The 23,319-nt window shown below is 35.3% G+C and overlaps 1 protein-coding gene across 2 annotated transcripts; it reads right to left on the bottom strand.

Moving 5' to 3' along the window:
• Nucleotides 1-2,289: 2,289 nt before the first annotated feature.
• On the bottom strand, nt 2,290-23,289 carry LOC125675766 (GATOR complex protein NPRL2-like). 2 transcript variants are annotated; one of them, XM_048913562.2, is made up of 11 exons: nt 23,091-23,289; nt 20,808-20,899; nt 19,536-19,704; nt 16,068-16,176; nt 15,311-15,444; nt 12,520-12,617; nt 12,358-12,394; nt 12,095-12,188; nt 9,884-10,001; nt 9,324-9,481; nt 2,290-3,315 (listed from the first exon to the last, which is right to left on the bottom strand). In XM_048913562.2, exons 1-11 carry the CDS (start codon nt 23,163-23,165, stop codon nt 3,248-3,250), a joined length of 1,152 nt encoding a protein of 383 aa, XP_048769519.2. In that variant the 5' UTR covers nt 23,166-23,289; the 3' UTR covers nt 2,290-3,247. The 2 variants fall into 2 exon arrangements, with proteins under 2 accessions (XP_048769519.2, XP_056020972.1); XM_056164997.1 differs by lacking the exon at nt 23,091-23,289 and adding an exon at nt 22,286-22,516.
• Nucleotides 23,290-23,319: the final 30 nt, after the last annotated feature.

Below are 23,319 nucleotides of genomic sequence, written 5' to 3' on the forward strand. Positions count from 1 at the left end.
TTATCTATATATAGTTTAAATTTAGTATCAATAGCATTAAAGATGTTTTTTTTTAATATGTTACACATAAACACTATACATCAAGTTTGGCCCCATCCTGGAGTCAGGACCTCTACCCTCTCCCCCCCCCCCCCCCCCCCATCATGGAATTTATAATCTTTGTAGAGGCATTCCTGCTCTACATCATTATGCATTTAGTTTTTCTTAAATGTGCAGTTATAGAAAAGATAATTGGTCAATTTTGGCAGTTTTTGCCCCACCCAGGAATCCTGAAATTTACATCACCCTTGTCACATTGATGCTTCATACCAAACTAAAAAAGAATGGGAATGGTCACTTATCAAGAAGATAAAAATGCTCAATTGTTAATGGACGATGACGAACAACAAACCAAATGTAATAGGTCACCTGACTGAGTTTACTCGGGTAGGTGACACAAAAATCAGGGTATGAAATTTTCAAAGATATTTCCTTCATCTAATCCCAAATAAACTTTGATCCCCTATTGTGGCCCCATCCTATCTCTGATGGTCATGATTTGAACACACTTCATCTGCACTACCTGGGGATGTTTGCACATAAATATGAGTATTCATGGCCCTGTTGTTATTGAAAAGATTTTTCCTATATATATCCATGTAAAACTTTGATCCCCTACAGTGGCCTCACTGTACCCACGGAGACCACAATTTGAATCTGCATTATCCGGAAAAGCTTGCATACTAATATGAGTAATCATCACCCTGTTGATACCCTACATATTCCCATATAAAACTTTGATCCCCTATTGTGACTCCATCCTATCCTTGGGGACCATGATTTGAACTTCTACTGCACTACCTGAAGATGATTGCATATTAACAAGCGTAGTCATGGCCCTGCTGTAAGAGTTTTTGAGATATTTTCTATAATCCCTAGTAAAATTTTAATCCCTTATTGTCGCCTCACCTTATCCCATGGACTACAATTTGAACAAACTTGAATCTGCACTACCTAGGAATGCTTGCATATCAGTGTATTTAATCATGGTCCTGGAGAAGATTTTCCCTATGTACATGTATTTGCATGCAAAACTTTGATCCCCTATTGTGGCCCCACCCTACCCCCAGGAACCATGATTTAAACAAACTTGATCTACACTATGTTAGAAAGCATGCATATAAATTTCAACTTTTCTGGCTCTGGTTCTTAGAGATTTTTAAATCATACCCCACTCTATTTTCGTCTTTTCTTGATTATCTCCCCTTTGGAGGGAGCATGACCCTTCATTTGAACAAACTTGAATCCCCTACACCCAAGGATGATGTGTTCCAAGTTCGATTGAAGAAAATTTTAAAAGATGCCACAATAAACTTGAATCTGGACTATGTCAGGAAGCTTTCATGTGAATGTAAATATTTTTGGCCCAGTGATTTTTCAGATTTTTAATGATTTTCTCTATATATTTGTATGTAAAACTTTGATCCCCTATTGTGGCCCCATCCTATCCTCAGGGGTCATGATTTTAACAAACTTGAATCTGCACTATATGTCAGGAAGCTTTCATGTAAATATCAGCTTTTCTGGCTCAGTGGTTCTTGTGAAGATGATTTTTAAAGATTTTCCCAATATATTTGTATGTAAAACTTTGATCCCCTATTGTGGCCGCATCATACCCCTGGGGGCCATGATTTTAACAAACTTGAATCTGCAATATGTCAGGAAGCTTTCATGTAAATTTCAGCTTTTCTGGCTCAGTGGTTCTTGAGAAGATTTTTAAATGACCCCACCCTATTTTTGTGATTATTTCCCCTTTGAAAGGGACATGGCCCTTCATTTGAACATACTTGAAAGCCCTTTAGCCAAGGATGCTTTTGGCCAGGTTTGGTTGAAATTGGCCTTGTGGTTCTGGAGAAGAAGTCAAAAATGTAAAAAGTTTACAGACAGAAGACCAGACGACAGACAACAGGCGATCAGAAAAGCTCACTTGAGCTTTCAGCTCAGGTGAGCTTTAAAGTATATTTGATAAATGATGTAAGGAACTTAACAAAGTATTAATCAACTATCGATCCAGAGAGATTTATGTATTACATTTTCAACAGTGAAATTTATCTATAGAATGAAAATTTATATTTTCTAAATCAGCTTCTATTTTCACACTATGAAAATTACGAGTGATAACTTCACAATGAGAAAACAACAGCTGCGAAGATAACAAATGGGACTAGTGAATTGCCAAAATATATCCTTCTGCAATAACGTGATTACATTAATTTTATGTATACATGTATAGATAGAGGATATCTAATGTTTTGTTGTGGATATAGAATTTATTTGACAATACTGGATTTGCTTGATATTTTCAAGAGTGAAATTTGTTCCTATAAATTCTGATTGCAATTTAACTCTAAATAAAATATAAAACTGCATTTAATTTGTTTTTAAAAAGGTAATATCTATAAATATAATCATAGCTGTAGTGGTAATGAATTATGAACATCACATACACATGAATTTACTGTCATTTTCTCAGACAAAAGTCACTATTCTTAAAACACCTGTGTGTCTTCAGAAAGTATGGGTCACATAAAAATGCACAGCAGATCTATTCATACAGAACAATTTGTCATTCATAGAGCGATGGCCTGGAATGAATCCCATTCATAGAGTGATGACCTGGAGTGAATCCCACATTCAAAGAGCAATGACCTGGAATGAATTCCACATTCATGGAGTGATGACCTTTAGTGAATTCCACATTCATGGAGTGATGACCTGGAGTGAATCCTGCATTCATGGAGTGACGGCCTGGAGTGAATCCCGTATTCATGGAGTGATGGCCTGGAGTGAATCCCGTATTCATGGAGTGATGACCTGGATAAGGTGGATTGTCTATCACAGGCTGCTCTGGAAAGTGTGCAAGTTGTGTGTATTGTTTCCAAACAGGGAGCTGTAATTAGTTTGGGCCAACTACCAAAACCCTCATCACACAATCAGTATACCCCTCCACACAAGACGATACCAAAGCCCTCATCACACAATCAGTATACCCCTCCACACAAGACGATACCAAACTATTTGCATACAAATACTAGGATGTGTTTCTGGGGTCTGGCTAGGATCGGACTCCGAGTAGTATGAAGGGACACTTTACACACTTCCATGTCGACTCTGATCAACACTAATCACTTTAATTAAATTTCATTGCTAAGGACACTCATCACTTTACACTAAGTGACATGGTGTGTTTAGTGATTAAGGAGGCTCATCACTTTACACAGACTGTTACACTGGGGTCATTCTCTATCCTATCCTCCAAGTCTGCCTGACCAATCCCTGCAACAGAAGAAAGCACATTTCATGCATAATCATTGAATGTGTCTGCAAGTTTTCCTTTAATATTTTCATTTGTATAACACCCTTTTCACTAAATATCTATTACGAGAGGCTCAGGGCCTTAAAGGTCATCTGAGTATTACATAACAGCAAAGCTCTTACTGCAAAATTCAAAGAAAGGATTCACATCCAAATAAACCAAATCATTGGTCAAGAAATGGCTCTGACAGCGTTCTTTCAACATTTTCTCCAATATCAGAGAGTATTAATAAAATAGATGTTTTGCTGAATATCAAATTAAAGAAAGATTTCAACTGATTAAAGTATTACTTAAAAAGCAACACTATTACTTTCTAAATGAAAGAAAGCAGAGGTGAGCAAGCTCACATACCCCACGCTCCAACATTGCTTGACAATGCCTCAAATAATAAATGATAATGTTATGCATTACTGCAAGAACAGGATAAACGGCTCAAAATTTGAAGTTCACAAAGGGCATAACTCCCAGAAAAATTATTGAATCGGAATTTCCTGAGAATATGCACATCTACAGAGTGTGTCCTTATTAACTACAAAGATTCACGAAAATCTATTGAGCAGTTTCAGAGGAGTTGTGCTGACCAAAAAAGGGGCTGATAGTCTGAAGGATGGGTCAAAAACATTATACCCTTCGCAACTTCGTTGCATGGGGTGTAAAAACATGTTGTATACTTGACACCCACACCATAGGTAATTTGTTCACAAAGTTTGATGATTTCAACCTTATCAGTATTGTATTTTCTACATGATTACCCATAAAAGTATGACACTGACTCGGAGAAATAATAGGCATCTTCCTCTCACCATGGGAAACATCCCTCCTACAACAGACATGATGTACATAGAAATACAGACGTGCATCATGAAGATTGAATTTGTGTCTATTACCCACGTAAACTTTACCTTGTACAACAATAGGCTCTTCCTCTAATCATTAGGGACATGTGTACCAACTTTGATGATCCTAGCCCAAAGTACGGTTTTTATTTGACCCATAAGGTGCTGACAGATATATAGATGCATAAACAAACGGACAACATACCATGATAGGACCCCTCTATGATGGTCATTTTAAAACACACTTGCACTAAAAGAGTTGAATGTTATTAGTGGAATGCACAATTCTTTCAAACTCAACCAACTGAATGACTTCTGGCTTTGTGATCATAAGTTACACCAATTTCTTCTAATTCTCCTTAATACAATATTAATTGGCATTGGTTATTTTTTTAATTATTGATTCCTATATACCACCAAAGCCTTGTTTGCAGGGACTATAGGCACTTGATTTGTTTGCTTAATGTTCCAGAGTAAAGAATAAGATTTTCAATGACTTAATGTTTTTCCTCACTATATAATCCATATAGTTCCATCCTTTGTCCCAAACTCTTAATCCAGGAACTAAGAATTTCGCAATTTTTATAGATTGAGGCACTCAGACATCACAAAGCAAGTCTCTGCTTGATGTTTAATAGAATGAAGAATATTTTCAAAATCTAACATTTTTTTTTATGATTCATATATTGCTGATCTACCTATTAAAGGGAAATGTGTTTCATAAGTTTAATAAAGGCCAGTTAGCTTATTATTACTGAGCACTTCGTTTTTACTTGTTTCATGTCAAGAATTTGAAAGACATAGGGTAGTGTTAATATTTCGGAGAGTATTGCATATATTTTGGAAATGTTCAGCATCTAACCACTGAATATAGGCATGCAATTCTGCCAATTGTTGTATATTGATTGAATCGAGATATTCAATTGATATTTGGTGCATTGCTTTGCCATAACAAGTTACAGATCTAGTTCGAATTTCATCTTGGTCTGTTGATTTTTCATTAAGTTATGGTCCTTGGACTTAGAAAAATAGAATGATTATTCAGTTTTCCAGATATTTTTTGTTGTGCTTGCAGATATTCATTTGATATTTGGTACACTGCTTTGCCATTACAAGTTACAGATCAAGTTCGAATTTGGTTTTGGTAAAAGAAAAATAGCATGAATTATCAGTTTTTTGGATTTTTTTTTTTTTGGTTGTGCTTACATATATTCATTTGATAAAAAGTTACATTTTTAATTTGCCTCTACAAAGTTGATAAGAACTAGTGGAGATCCACACTAGCTTAAAGTTTACATCGTAATTTCTTATTTCTGTAGAGAAGAGTACTACACTCATTAAAACTTCTAGCATAGTAGCTAAATTATTCATGATCACCCACGTTTCATAATTCATTGACTTAGTTAAAGACCTAAACCTAATCCTAGATTTGTTTTTTCCTAGTCTAGTCTTTGTACCTGAATAGCAATTGGATTTCCAACCATTCCTATCCTGGTTCTCCAATTTTCCCCATTACCATTACCTACCTGATGAACTTTGAATATTGTTGCGGTCCAATAATTTTTGTGATTGGAAGGGGACTTTGTATTGCCATGCAATACTCTAAGAATGCTTGTATTTTACTGTGTCTGATTTGATTGGTGATAATGTTGCATGCAATGGCAAGTTTTGATGCCATTTAAAACTTTTATAAAATAAAAAACTGAAAATCATTGCATCTTCTGGTTTTGAAGACTTGTTTTATGTGATGTCAGTAAATATTTTCCCAAACTTTCTGTTGGAGCAACTTAAATGTTGATCTTAAAAGTGCAGCAAAGTAAAAATATCCGACATGTGTAGCCCACACATATTTTCAGATTCATAGCCAACTCTACTTTCTATATTGTATTACTAAGTTTTCAAAATTTGATGAATAAATCAAATGCTCCAGTCATATAAATGCATTGCAAGTGATTTGTATTTCTCTGTGTTTATTAACAATTTTTATAATCTAAGACTTCTTGTCTTCTAAAATGATATTATAAGGTTGATTGATTGATTGATTTAAGGAATGACTTTAATTCTGGGGCAAGTTATACGAGTATAACCTGGTTTGGGTCAGTTTACCCTTTATAATCCGCAAAGCAGGAGACAAAGATACTAACCTTCGTTTATCAAAATGTACATAAACTCGGAAAAATACAAGTCAACTGAGCCGCGCAATGATTCACTTAGCAACAACCATGAAGCGTACACACTCTGTTAAGGTCGCCATCTTAACTCATTGTCAATTTGTCTTAGTTCAACAGAGCCTAGACTATTTATTAAATTATTGTATCGAAGGTGAAGTTTGTCATGGCAGAAAATATGTGTAGACTATGCATGGAATGCGTATTTTGCTTCCCTTTAGAGATCGACTTTGAAGTCCCTCATCTCCGACAGATTGAGAAAATATGGGAAATTGCATTGTTTAGGCCTAGATCTACCCAAAGTAAGTCTTCAAATATCTGAAAATGCAATAATTTGCGGCTTTTAACTCTGAAAATTTCTACTACATGAAAACTTACCCATGCATGCAACGTTGTTACTAGGCCTAATAATAAATCCAACACAAGAAAATATGTAAGCAAGTGACAATGTCAATGTGACTGACGTCATGTGGTAAAATGTGACGTATGATTTTTTTGTTTGCTTTGTTGAAAGGTGGATCAACAATGAAATACACACACACACACCCTTTCCCCAGTGAGAAGTAGATGTTAATTGACACCGAGAAAACATTATGTGTATCAAACCGAAATATCTTATTATACATGTTGACTTTCTATTCCATAGAAGGCTAAAAACAGTGCTGCGATGTAAATTTAGAAAGAGAGAAAAAAACAGTTCCGGCTTCTGGTTGTCAAGGGGGTGTGTCCCCATACCAAACCAGGTTATACAAAAAGAACCTGCGTTCCTCAATTGGAATTTGACCAATCAGATACAAGGATACAATAAGAATTAATTTATTGATTGATGTTTTCTGCCACACTCAAGAATTTTTCAGTTATATGGTGGCGCCCAGTTTTTTTTATTGGTGGAAGAGAGAACCCAGATACAATGTACCTGGGAAGGGACCACTGACCTTCCGAAAGTAAACTGGGAAACTTTCTCACTTACCGACGCGAGCGGGATTCGAACCCGCGCCGACAGAGGTGAGAGGCCGTGTGATTTGAGCACGATGCTCTAACCACTCGGCCACGGAGGTCCTGATTGATATCATAAGGAATGAAGCTAATTTTTACCTATGCTATAAGATAGAACACAACTTGGGGAAGTTACTAGTAAGGCTTTTTTATACCCACACTGTCTAAAGGAAGTTCAGTTACATATATTGTTGTTACCCTGGTCTGTCCGTCTGTCCCACTTTCTTCTTCCTTTTATTTTAATCAGTAACTACATGTAATTCAGCTTATGGAATATGATAGGTAGTGTTCTGTAGGTTTTAAGAATTTTCAATTTTATCCTGGGACAAAATGGGAGTAAAAAAGGATGCTTTTTCTGAATAAAACCATAAACCTGGTTCCCAAAACTCCTCATACATTTAACTCAATAACCAAATCATCTTTTGGAAGATGGTTGGTGTTGTCCTGTAGATGTGCAATAAGCATAAGGATTTTTTTCACCTTGTGGAGCATATAGGGTAGAAAAAGACAAACAAAAACCTGGTGCTCAGTGCATTGTGCTTTAAGTGTTGGAATCTCAACCATATTCAAAATATTTGAACAATAAAAAATGAAGAGGGTTGGGATGATCTCAGGGCCTTTGCCCATCAGAATACTCAATGCATCTTGATATGTGCAGCAGGAATACATATGACTTAGATGTCAGGACCTCAATTGTTTTTAACACAATTCAACTATTATGAAATAGGGTTTTGCACTTGCCCAACAGAAAAATTAATGCATCTTAAATTTGCAGCAAGAATATTAATGATATACAGTGTCTTATACGTATGTGGTAATTATTGTGGCTTCTTTGCTAGTTAAAAAACTATGATATAGGGTATATTTAAAGGAAAACACTTGTATGTTGGTAAATTCCTTCATTCCTTAAATATGTTTTTTTTTTTTTTTTTTTTTTTTTTACGTCTATTATCAAAGAAATAATGACTATCCAAGTATGTGACATGCTTGGGAGTTTTTGATCAATGTTTGATATTAGGTGTTAATCAAATGACAAAGAAAAACTGATTGTGCAATTATATACTGTAAGTACACAGGTATAATTTGTGTTTTATAAAAGTACTAAATGTATGAAATGAATTTGTAAGAAAATTCAAGCAATTTTCCAGCAATTTTTTAATAGATATTCACAATCGCTTAATGGTATATTTAACTTGTCATTAATATGACAACAGAATTCACCTTGTCTAACCAATCACCAATACATTGCACATAGTATTATAGTTTTCCAATGTAATCCACTGGCACAAAATTCTATGCGTTTCTGCGGAAAATTTGTAAATTTGTACCACGTGGAAAACTACGTCTACATTACCTGCATTCCTTACGAGAGGCATTTACTATACACTTTGATACTGTCCGTGCATCCACCTGTAGGTGATATCCTTGGAATAGTCGAGATTTGCAAAACAGCCCACTGACTCTTTACGGTATATACTCGCCTATAAGTCGGATTTTAGGGAGCTAAAAATTGGTCCAAAACTCTATATCCAACTTATAGGCGTGTCCTAAGAAGATTAGCATTTTTCTGGACAGCGTAATGTATAGTATTTTTGAACAACTTTGCACTCCGACGATTATCATGATTAATGTTGACTGGACATATCATATTATTCATATATTCTAGGATTATATGCATAAAGTACAAATATTTACTTATTTTAATGATTTTATTCATCTTAAGTGTATATTACCGAAATTGATTTGTTGATAAAATGAATAAATATCAGCGCTTAATCACAAAATATTATTTAAAATGGAGGTGAAAATGTTAGAGCATTAGTTTGAAATTGTCAACCGATTCTTGAAAAAAGTTATACCGACTTACAAGCAGGTCAATGACAAATCCTTCCAAAATAGGCTACAAAATATATAACCGACTTATAGGCGAACCAACCTATAGGTGAGTATATACGGTACAATACTTACCAACTTTACAGCAGATTTCATCATAACAGCGAAGTCCATCAAACATCGGGTACAGCGATCTTAGTCTGGGGTCTGGGTCAATGTTAGACGGGACCTTGATGGGGAATTTCCTCAGCACACGGATCAGATTCTTAACCACACCAAACTGGATCAACTTTCTTCAAAGTAGAATTTAAAAATGAAAAGAGATTAAGAATCGTGCATTACAACAGCCATCTATATTTCATATCATTTCTTCGGAATCACAAATGGATCAATGATTGCCTATCCTGAAATTCTGATCTTCCATAAAAGATCAATAACATTACTTCAACATCTCTTGAGAATTATTTGTAAAATCTTTTTGCAAAACAACTGACATAATTTAATTTGTAAAGCTCACCAGAACCTTTTGGGTCTGATCAGAAACAGTAAGTTTGAATCAATAGTAGAGAATATGAATTAAAAAAAAAACTCAATCAACTAATTTTATTTAAATGTAATTCAAGAGACATAAATAAAGTAATAGTAATAAAAATAAAACATGGTATCAAAATTTTCTAGATTTTGATAAAAATTACTTCTCGTCAATTTTCAGTCCATGTGGATTGTAACGACAACAGAGATCCTTAACTGTCACTCCATGAGTCATACTGGTGTATAGAGTCAGGATGTCTCGCAGCCGTGGCAACGTACGACCTTGAAGTACACACACAGTCTTCATTAAATCACAAATCTTATTGGATGTTATGGAACTTCAGTAGCTGTACACAACACGTGTATCATTCACAGGAGCTAACACTTCCAGTACGCCAAAATTACCTGATATACGGTATTCTGTCTATAACATAACAAGCTGACAATACTAGGACCGTGTAGTCATGTGTGAGTGTCTGTATTAAACACAGGTTTTATTCCTCTTTGCTTTATTCTGCTTATTTTGCTTTTACTGAGCGAATTTAAAACTGACTGAATTTATTTATAAATTTGAAAGAAATTCAATGGTTTACACATATTGTCTGTTATCATGTGATGGTTTACACATACCTTTGTCTGCTTACAAGTAACATTTACAAATACCTTTGAACATGTAAGTTAAGGCCAGTTAGTCCCTTTCATGCAAATGAGAATCTATGAAACTCAGGACCAATACTTTTTTCTTTCAAAATCAATACATTAATATTCAACTCTTATGACGTAAAAAGGGGTGAACACAGATGCCAAATTTGTCAGCGATTTTTTCAGTTTTATAAGGTAATGTGGAATTAAATATGCATCAATGTTATTGCTGCCCCAATCCCGTCCATTGTCCCGTTTTATCGTTATTTTAAGATAATTATACCTGTCCATGCACTTCATCAATTGTTTCACTGGATATATTTAAATCATTATTTTTAGGTGATGAACTGATAGCATTTGTGCAGCAATAACGTTATTGCGTAGAGAAATCTGGTTATTCTCATACTAACATTATCTCAATTTATCTAGTGTATTTCCTGTACAGAAGTCGTTTTGTTGACATAGTTTGTTATCCTCCGAAGTAAGCAATATATAATGTAATAATGTAACGTCAAACCTACCCAGTGTATGTCACATATAACCATATACTTACATGAACATCCTGTGAATATGTACAAAGGAAATTTTAATGGATATTATGCATCTAAATAATGTTATTTGTATATAATGTCTATAATTAGCCTTAACTCATGCACATGCTGTCATGTCACATCATGCTGTCATGTCACATTTACACATGCTGTCATGTCACATTTACACATGCTGTCATGTCATATTTACACATGCTGTCATGTCATATTTACACATGCTGTCATGTCACATCATGCTACCATGTCACATTTACACATGCTGTCATGTCACATCATGCTGTCATGTCACATCATGCTATCATGTCACATTTACACACATGCTGTCATGTCATATTTACACATGCTGTCATGTCACATTTACACATGCTGTCATGTCACATTTACACATGCTGTCATGTCACATTTACACATGCTGTCATGTCACATTTACACATGTTGTCAGGTCACATTTACACATGCTGTCATGTCATATTTACATGCTGTCATTTCACATTTACATATGCTGTCATGTCACATGTTGTCATGTCAAATTTACACATGCTGTCATGTCACATTTACTACATGCTGTCATGTCACATTTACACATGCTGTCAAGTCAAATTTACTATATGCTGTCATGTCACATTTACACATGCTGTCATGTCACTTACTACATGCTGTCATGTCACATCTACTAAATGCTGTCATGTCAAATTTACAAATACTGTCATGTCATATTTACACATGCTGTCATGTCAAATCTACACATGCTGTTATGTCATATTTACACATGTTGTCATGTCACATTTACACATACTGTCATGTCAAATTTACACATGCTGTCATGTCACATTTACACATGCTGTCATGTCATATTTACACATGTTGTCATGTCACATCATGCTGTCATGTCACATTTACACATGCTGTCATGTCATATTTACACATACTGTCACGTCAAATTTACACATGCTGTCATGTCATATTTACACATGCTGTCATGTCATATTTACACATGCTGTCATGTCACATTTACACATACTGTCATGTCACATTTACACATGTTGTCATGTCACATTTACACATACTGTCATGTCACATTTACACATGCTGTTACGTCACATTTACACATGCTGTCATGTCACATTTACACATACTGTCATGTCACATTTACACATGCTGTCATGTCACATTTACACATACCTTTGATTGCCACAAAGTGCATACACTGCTCCTGCAGATGCACATCAGAAAACAATTTCTTGATGTCTGATGTCACTGTGTACATGTTTGAATACTGAAATACAGTTAACAACAAGTCAAAATCTGACATGATTTTATTCACCTATGCACACATTATAGAGATTGACTTGAAGTAATATTTGTTTCATTAACAAAATATGAAGTACTCTGTGAGCACACACATTTATCAAAAAGATCTTTCTCTCAATCTGACCAGTACTTACCTGAAATACAGGTATTATCTTAATTATGTTGTAATGTCTGTAAATCAAACAGAAAATCATTACATTTCATTCAGAATATACATGTAACAGCAGTTATGGCTGTGTCCAAATTCTACATGATTTGATGTTATTTCATAAGATAGTCCACTGGCAGTGACTTACAGAAGGTTCTGGAGGCATGATTTCACCAGATTGATCTCCACGTCTGCCTCCACAGCTATTCGACAAGTCGGGTTGAAACCATCTATGTATGGAAGAACCTTTAAATCACATGTATACATATATATGATTACGTGAGCCATTGTCTACATATTTTGTTATTCACAGAGAATTAATCTTTGTAGGTATGTTGATAAAGTTAACTTTAAAATAATCAAGAGGCTCAAAGGCCTTATTGGTTGCCTAAGTGTTAGACTTCATGATGGGAAATTGGAAAATTTTCATTATCAATATGGAAATAATCAAAAGGTGATAATCGTTAGTAATTTAAAAATTCTAAAACCATATATTGTATCATACTCTTCATTCTCTAATATACAAAATCTATTCAGTTTCAAAAGATCTAATATTATTAATACACTGCATGCACATGTAACCATGCACATGTGCTTACTTCAATTTGCAAAAATTTCAAACTGAAAAAAATAAACTAGGAGGTTCGCAAGCTAGCAATGACACTCTTGTTAGTATTTGTAACATCATTCACTGGCAATCGCTTCCATTTCTTCGGTGCTGCCATGTTGTTTACATGGAAGTAAAAAATATTGAGTCATTCATAGTTAATTCGTGCTTTACATAATGCGTTTTTTTTCTTTCATTTAATTGATTATGAAAACTGTAATCGATAATTGAAATTGAGAGGCTTTTAGCGATCAAATTTTCATTGTCAGCGATAATTAGCCCATCACTAATACATGACAATTGTATTGATTATCAATAGCCCCAAGGGCTATGAAATCTATAATAATTTTCCAGTTCTGAATATCTAAGCTAAATTCCAATATTCAGCAGTGGTATAAAACAAGATCTGTTCTTAAAACACAAATGCCCCCAAAAGTGTCCATACTGATAAAAAAAACTTTACATAACATATGTATTAATATGATTTACAGTGTGACAGCTGAGATGAGTGAAGACCCTTAACATTTTGCAACACGACTTTAAGCATTTGATCTGAATATTCATTTAGGAAAAGCAGAAAGTATATGTTGGTAAACTTTTCTCGAGCACCAAGAGATTTGCACACAGTAACCAAATCAAGTGGCAAAAGAAAAGTTTAACAACATACTTTAGTACATGATATGTTTCACACGAGAAATGAAAACTTTTTGTGGTCTCTATTTAATTTATTAGGACCCTTTCATATTCTTTATCCTTTGATCAAGATCATCAGCATTTATCTTGATGAGTGCAATTTTGTATTGGTTGGGTTTGATGATTTGTGCTTTCAAAGGGAGTTTACCCTATTCAACAGCCAGGTGAGGGTGCACAGTGAGTTGTTTTTCAAGTATTTAATTAGGTTGTTTTTTTTGTACACATTCAATATATCTTCATCCATGTTTCAAGAGTGTCTGCCATGTCTTTTCCAATGGATTTAAGCTAAGAACCTACTAAAACTATTCTTTTGGACATTTTCGGGCATGATAGAAAATACATCCATGCGTTTCATAGATATCATTTCTGAAAATGATCTTGAAAACAGACTATTTGGGTGACCAACAAAAACTACCTGTTGATTGGGTGAGTACTTGTTGCATGTTGAGCTACTTGTGTGTTATGCTACCTGTTGATTGGGTGAGTACTTGTTGCGTGTTGAGCTACTCGTGTATTAAGCTACCTGTTGATTGGGCGAGTACTCGTTACGTGTTGAGCTACTTGTGTATTAAGCTACCTGTTGATTGGGCGAGTACTCATTACGTGTTGAGCTACTCGGGTATTAAGCTACCTGTTGATTGGGTGAGTACTTGTGTATTTAGCTACCTGTTGATTGGGTGAGTACTCGTTGCGTGTTGAGCTACTCGTGTATTAAGCTACCTGTTGATTGGGTGAGTACTCGTTATGTGCTGAGCTACTTGTGTAGTAAGCTACCTGTTGATTGGGTGAGTATTTGTGGTATGTTGAGCTACTTGTGTATTAAGCTACCTGTTGATTGGGTGAGTACTTGTTATGTGCTGAGCTACTTGTGTAGTAAGCTACCTGTTGATTGGGTGAGTATTTGTTACGTGTTGAGCTACTCGTGTATTAAGCTACCTGTTGATTGGGTGAGTACTTGTGTATTTAGCTACCTGTTGATTGGGTGAGTACTCGTTACGTGTTGAGCTACTTGTGTATTAAGCTACCTGTTGATTGGGTGAGTACTTGTGTATTTAGCTACCTGTTGATTGGGTGAGTACTCGTTACGTGTTGAGCTACTTGTGTATTAAGCTACCTGTTGATTGGATGAGTACTTGTGTATTTAGCTACCTGTTGATTGGGTGAGTACTTGTTACGTGTTGAGCTACTCGTGTAGTAAGCTACCTGTTGATTGGGCGAGTACTCGTTACGTGTTGAGCTACTTGTGTATTAAGCTACCTGTTGATTGGGCGAGTACTCGTTACGTGTTGAGCTACTCGGGTATTAAGCTACCTGTTGATTGGGTGAGTACTTTTTGCGTGTTGAGCTACTCGTGTATTACGCTACCTGTTGATTGGGTGAGTACTTGTGGTATGTTGAGCTACTTGTGTATTAAGCTACCTGTTGATTGGGTGAGTACTTGTTACATGTTGAGCTACTCTTGTATTATTGTTTTGTGCTGAGATACCCCTTCTGTACTGAGTGACCTATGTGTGCTTAGCTGCCCATTATGTGCCGAGCTACATGTACATGTTGTGTGCCAAGCTTCCTACTGTGTGCTAGGTTACTGTGTGCAAAGCTAACTATCATGTGTTGGGATGCCTGATTTGAGATTGGATACCTGTTGTGTGGTGAGGTCCCATTCATTGTGTTGCATCAATCTGTCTCGTATGATTATCGGAACAGCATGATCCTGTACCGGGAGAGGCTCCACGATGTTCACAGGTACCTTCAGATGGACAGTTATAGACTCTCCTGTACAGGAGAAGACAAAATTCACTGACTGCAACATATAACACTCGTTATAGGTGTCCTGTACAGGGGGAGACAAAATTCACTGACTGCAACATATAACACTCGTTATAGACTCTTCTGTACAGGAGAAGACAAAATTCACTGACTACAACATATAACACTCGTTATAGGTGTCCTGTACAGGAGAACACAAAATTCACTGACTACAACATATAGTATAACAGGTCATTTTTTTGGTTGGCAAATTTTTGTTAATTCTGATTGGTAAGATACAACTGCAATAATTAATACCATAAAATATTTCCATAATATTTAGTGAGGTAAAACATTGGTCACGCTGATGTATTAGACTACAAGTCCCACAATCAAGCAAGTCTAATTTTTTTAACAGCCAAGTCAATTTCACTGTAACAGACATTTGGAAAAAGTTGAATTAATTCAGAGGGCTAGGAATAAGCAAAACACATCTAATAGATAAGGGATCATCCGATGACTTGTAGACTACATGAAAAGCAGTCCTGAGTATAAACACTGCTGTAATATACTACCACAGCTATACTTATAACTGTACTACACAGAGACGCCATGCTAAAGTAGCCATGCCTATTACACAGAGAACTTACCTACTGGGATACTACAGCAGCCATACTTATTCAGGAGGTGAAGCACCTTTTCCATGAAGACAGGAATATGTTCCTGGCTCTTCTTGCTCGATAAAAACCCACTCTCCAACTGAAAAATGTCATGATTCTCAGCATTTCATACAGGGAAAGTGGAATTGAAAAAGCAAGATGACCATAATCTGTATAACCTTTAAAACTATTTCCAAGAGTTAGAAATTATTCTGTATATTAGGTGGCATATTGGAAGTGTTGGTTTTCTTGACAGATGAGAAAACTCCAACAAAAATAAAAGTGCTAAAATATCCTACATATATAAGAAATAAAAGTATTAAATGAAATTCCATCAAAAATAAAGTACCAAGATTTGAAACTAATTTCAAAATAAAAATCCATCCAATATTCCTGTTGCTAAAATTAATCCAATATATGGTGTTTATATTACAGAAATTGTCCACTGAACTAGACAATTGAATTCATGGTCTTCATAGTCTGAAAACTCTTTGTTAAAGTAATTCAATTCAGTTAAATAAGAGATACTCATATTCAATCTAAAAATTGTACTGATGTGATACTGAAAGTTATCCTATATATCTACATTTATGAGAGGTGCACATGCCGATTCTCAGTAAATACATTTGTAGTGTTGTTATGATAGTCGCCGGCTATCGAAAAATGTTGCTGAAGGCTGGACACAGCGACAATCGATTACAAATTTTTGACATCGATTGACACTGACTATTCCGGAAATAATTTAGTTAACAGAACTCATATAAGTTTTAGTATATCAAGGGATGTAACTCTAATTTGTGTAATAATGGCTAAGTCGACGATGCAAATTTGCATCAGACTTTCCATACTCTTGGGCAACCAGGTCGAAAGTATGGACCTTTTTTGATTCAGGAAAAAGAGTGAAGGGCCACCTAGGAATAGTAATCTATATTTGCAAGTAGTGCAAAAAAGTTGAATACGAATTAAAGGAAGTTCGAGGTCATATATCATTAAATCAATCCCCGAATAAAGTCTTCCCAACAATTTAAATGTTTTAACTTTATTTTGTTTAGGAAATCCTAACCTCAAATTTCATATTGAAAATATCATCCTCATGAAACTGAAGTTCTGGGGACAACAAAAATATCAAATATTAAGAAAAAGGTTTGGTGATGTACATAATCATGATAATGTTAATTAATGAGAGAAAATGTGTAAACGTATCTGGGAGCTAAGAAAATCAAACAAAGATTTTTCTTTGAGCTTGCTGCAGTGGTGAAAAAAATATCAAAGTATCTTCTGTATATTATCAATTTTAACATGGAGGTATCTTGGAATTCCTTCTCTTCTGTCCGTATTGAGTGAGTTTTTAGTCTGGCTGGAAATATTGTTAAAAAGCCCAGGTTAAGACAATCACTTGTTCATTCACTCATAGATTAATGAAAATGGATCGGTTTTGGAATGAGTGAAGCAATAAGAGTTGATGAACATTCATCCGAAGTTGACTATTGTGTACTAATCTGTATTGTCCAAAGGTCATTGTCTCTGAGTCAATGAATTTATCCAACATAACAGTAAAGACATTTAATTTTTATCTACAGTGAAACTTCTCCAAACCGGCCCCTCAGAAATCCGGTTCTCCCTGAATATCGGCTGATTTTTAAAGTCCCGGCAGAAATCTTAACATTTCCTTACAAAGAAAGTCTTACAAAACCGACTACCCCTGAAAACCGCACATCGGCCACTTTTTAAAGTGCATTTGTTAACAAACATGTGTAATTTACCCTTAACATACTGGCCACGTTTTGAAGACAAAAAAATTTTGGCCAGAGGTTGATCAAGATCTTCCAGGTGTGCAAATTGACTGACCAACTGGCCAGGTGAGAAATTATCAACTGGAGGTGTGGAAAACACTAGTGGCCTCTTTAATTTCTATTGTTTACGTGTGCTCTCAAGGGTGTTAATTGAGGCTTTGCTAATCCAAGTGACCCTTCCAAATTATGTACAAAATGTAAAAAACAGTTAGGAACATATTGAATGAATATAGTATCAAACGCCATATTGTTTCACCATACTATCGTATGGATATAAGCGGTAGTTAAAAAAGAACAAAACCCATGACTGTTAATGATAATTATTAAAAGATAGATTAATTTTCTTGGTTCCCATCAACTTAAAATTACAAAGAAATGATCAAATTACAATTTCATATTTACTACTGTAATTTTTAAAAATGTCAAAACAAAATTGTTAATAACATAAGCGATAAATGTAAACAGAGTTTTTATAGGTAAGAAGAATTCCAATGATAGGTCTCTGTGTTTTCTTTATGTATCCTGCTATAGATTTTCAGTTTAAAATTAGGTGATTTCAGCGAGAATATTTCATGTAATTCATAATTACCTGTAGGTGCAAGTGAATTAATTTAATCTCCACCGATAATTGATCATAGATCACCAGATCAAAATGAACAGTACCTACTTTGTGAATATTGAGATAAAACGTCTATAATTGCTAAATTCTCGGTATACCGGCCATCCCTCTAAACCGGCCGTTTTTTCCGGTCCGAGAACCGACCGGTTTAGAGAAGTTTCACTGCAGTCATTAGGATATCATTTAATCAGAATGGATATTATATAGTGTACATGTAATTTACTTAATGCAACCATAAATGAAAGTTGCAGCATTATTTCTCAAATAAGTGATATATAGATATGATGTATATGTTTATTTTTCCCCCAGTGATATCATGTGGGTATTTTATGTATATATTTTCTATTATGTTATCTATTTTTCTATTCTCTCATTTATCTGTCTGTGAATATGTTTTATACAGGACCACAATGTAAACTAGTCATTTGTACTAATTGTGCTATCCTGTCTAAATAAAAGAATTTATTATTATATTATTATAAACTATCGATCATTTAATTGATTGTATGCTACCGATTCAGTTCGATAATTGATTGTAATTTTGGTCCGATTTTGCAACACTATACATTTATCATATACTTATTAATAATTATACCGATTCTGCACTGTGTAATATCGGAATAGCCAATATCAAACTTGTCTTACACCAGCATACAAAAATTATGTGGATTTACTCACTTCTTACCAGATGACAACAAACAAGATGGAGGCAGAAGGTGCGAATCCCCAATTATGGAAGACAATTTTTTCAGTAAAAGGAATGTGACACTCGAGACTTCGTATGTACATAATATTTAAGTATATAATAAATTGATTACTGCATGTTCAAATCCATATCATATGTCATATCAGTTCTCAAGACTCCATATCGGCCCTCAGGCTGATATGAAACCGCTCCGGCTGACATCACATATGATATGGATTTTAGCATGTAATACATGTACATATGAATTCTCTATGTATTCCGTGATATTAGAGTTACTCTGTGTTATCACTCATTATAAATCATTGCATCAAATGACCAGCACTTTTCTGGTGGTTACCTACTTCAATCTGTGTTAAGTATGAGGCCAACTTTTTGACCACTGGTTCATGGTTACTGGTGTCCACACTCTGACCAAACACAAAACAAAGGTTGAACATCAAGGCATTCCTCTGATACTTGGTGTCTCCAATGTAGACTGGACAACCCACAATTTTATATCCTAAGGCATTTCTGACAATAGAAAAACATTAATGGTAACAAACATTTATAATTTTCTGACTACGATACACCCACATTAATACTAAATAATAATATCCAACAGGAAAAATGAACAGGACCCAGTTCGTGGATTTTATAAGGGACTCTAGGGGGCCAAAATAAGGCCCCATTCCCAATGCTAAAAAGCAGGTATTTTCCCCAATTTTTGCTTTGAAATTCCCAAATAATGAAAACAAATCAAGCAGGGTAGCCTAATCGTTCATAAATCTTCTCCACTGGCCCACAAATTACAATTTTTCCTTCAAAATTGTTAAGTAAACCTCATTTTTTGGCCTCTGCTTATTTGAATGAGGTAAGCATTGACCAAATTGAAAGTCAGAGGGAGCCCAATTATACCTTAAAGCACTCTGGATTGGTTTTTTTTGGGTATTTCTTTGTATGAAACATTTTTCCCAATTTCAAGCAAAAGTCGCTATTTTTCCAAATTGGAAAGGCTCAGGCCCTTGGAATAAAAAACCCCTGCAGTTACACAAAAGCTACATATCTATAGGGTATCTCTATACTCTAGAAATTTCCTGTCAGAAATTATCCAATACCTGTATTTAAAAAAATCACCCCTGCTGTGTAGTACATGTGTACTAGATGTTGTCTATTGGCCTGTATTGGCACATCTAATCTAGTTTTAAGCCTCTGGAAGTTTTATGACATTCTATTTTCAGAAGGAGTTTGAAAACATAAATAAATAACCTATTCATAAGATGTGGAATGAAACTCCAAAATTTTGTTTTAGCATCAATAGACTAAATTTTGTGGTTTGTAGCACTCTGCCTGCAGCATTACATTAGATTTTATATTTCCGGGGATTGAACTTAACAGGCAATTTCAATGGTGCCATAAACAGGATTATTCTCATGATGTGTGAATTCAATGGACACTGCTTTGTGAACTTTGATCACCATAAGTGTTTCTATTTTTGCATTGATATATTCTAATTTTAATAATTGGATATAAATCATTAAATCTTCGAATTGTGTAATTAATTTTTTGCTGGCATTTTAGGTTATTCTGACTTGTAACCTCACCCTTCATACACATCTTAACACACACACACTTACACTGTAATCAGTCTTCCTTGGAACTCTGGCTTTGGAATGATGTAATTATGAATAATATCAAAGTGAGCTTTGGATATTATTTCACGTGGAACCTGCAAATGTAAGCAATATCAGTCATGTAAACAAAGTGTTGGTAAAATGGGCAGTGAAATGCCAGGCTGGGAAACGCCAAGCAGAAAATTGGGATTGTTTCCCATGGGTATTTGGTTTAGAATAAAAATAGGTCCTCAGTACCCCTTGCTTGTCATAAGAGGCAATTAATTAAGGTGGTCCTTCGGATAAGACTGCAAAAACTGAGCCCCCATGTCAATGCAGGTGAGGCACAATAAAGATCCCTCCCTGCTCAAAGGCCTAAATTTTGCAGCCCTCACTGGCAATGGTGACGTCTCCATATATAACTTATAAGGCATATAAGTGAAAAATTCTCGAATAGGATGTTGAACAACACACAAACCCAATCTCAACGAGATTCATCGAGGCTGGATATTTGGACTGACACCTCTGAAGAGGTATCAGTCCAAATATCCATCCTTGACGAATCTTGCCGAGATTATACCAGTGATTCTGAAGGTCCGTCGGACATTGGCAAATGTCTGGTAATTTTTGTTTTGGTCCGATCAATATCAGTTGTTGACCAGACCAAGTGTCCGATAATTTTTTCCCCATTGAATAAAATACATTAGATAAATTTTCAATTTTAGCAGCATGTCCCAAAATTTATTCTGTTCTTTAGTCATTGCAAACAGAAAACATGTTTAAGTTTAACTCAAATATTTATCAAACTTGCAATCATCTTCAATTCCCCCAATATCCCGTGAAACTACAGACATCTTTGAAGCGTTTGAATTAGGTAAATAAAGCGTTTAAACTATACTCTGATCAAGAAGTACTTGTCAATGAACAACATGGGCAAGTTTGATTGAACAATTTGCATTTGAGTTACACAAATTGCCCAAGTTTAAAAAAAAACCACACGTGTATTTCATAACACTGGTGTTGAACACGTGTTGGAAAACTTTACTCCACTGATGAATCTGAAGTGAAATGCTTGGGCTAATAAAGTATGTCACCAATGCCATTCTGGGCCAGAAAGTTCAAATTTACATGAAAGCTTCCTGATATAGTGCAGATTCAAGTGTATTAAAATCATGGCCCTCGGGGGTAGGGTAGGGCGACAATAGGAGATCAAAGGTTTACATGGGAATATATATGAAACGTCTTTAAAAATCTTCTTCTCAAGAACCACTGGGCCAGAAAGTTCAAATTTACATGAAACTGTAAGCTTCCTGATATAGTGTAAATTCAAGTTTGTCAAAACCCTGGCCCCCAAGGGTAGGGTGGGGCCACAATAGGGGATTGATTTGCCTATAAATTTTGGTCTGGTAAAATGTGATTTGGTCCAGTAATATCTCAACCATTACTGGACCAGATGTCCAGTAAGTACCAGAAGACCCTGGGAAGCACTGTTATACACAAACCATACAAAATCACATCCCCTCGTTTTACTCCTCGGTTTGTTATGAATGGCTCACTCATCATGTTGGTATGGTGCCCCAATAAGATTACTCTGTCTCCCTCCATAATTAATTTTATTGGCAGGCCCTTAACGTAACACAGCCATCCGGCTGCGATCCAGATTGCTGACTTTTACTAGGAATACAGGAACTTTGCCTAATATGACTGCAAATCGGGTGTATAGAATCACCGAAATTACCGCTAATCACCGAAATTACCAAAGAAATGACCGAAATTACCAATGAAGGGGCTGAAATTACCTCAGTATATGTTCATCTGTATACCATCTAATCACACATCAAATTTCATGAAGATTAGTAATGATTTGAAGGAATTGTTTCCATAAAACCGATTATTGTGACGTGTGAATCTGAGTTAATTCCCTTTACCGATAGGTACTCAGTAAGCGAACTATGAATAGCCAGTAAGTTCCAAATGGCAATATAAAATTCAGGACAAATATTTTATTTTATCTATTTATCACACATTGTATAAATCAATACCATGAATACGATATATATAACATGAGAAATAACTCGTATAAATTTACGCTTCACATTAATCGGTTTAATGACCATAACTCCTTTAAATTGTTACTAATCTTCATGAAATTTGATGTGTGACTAGATAGTATATAGATAAACATACATTGAGGTAATTTCGGCCCCTTTATTGGTAATTTCGGTCATTTCTTTGGTAATTTCGGTGAATAGCGGTAATTTCGGTGATTCTGTGTACCGCTGCAAATCTATAGCATGCATATCATACCTGATATTTCACCATCGGTCCTGTCGTTGGATGAAATTCACTGAGCAAAATTGACGTTATCTGTGGTTGGTGCATTGTTGCAACAGCGCAACAGGAGCTCGCAACGGTGCCTGATCTGAGGATTCAGGACGGAGGACTGGAACAAAATAGTATCTATGATAACTCGTACGATATATCGTATCAATATATAGAAATCTACGTAAGAGTTACTAATATTACTATTTTCAAC

This window comes from Ostrea edulis, chromosome 1, assembly GCF_947568905.1.
Source record: "Ostrea edulis chromosome 1, xbOstEdul1.1, whole genome shotgun sequence".
NCBI classification, from domain to species: Eukaryota; Metazoa; Mollusca; class Bivalvia; order Ostreida; family Ostreidae; genus Ostrea; species Ostrea edulis.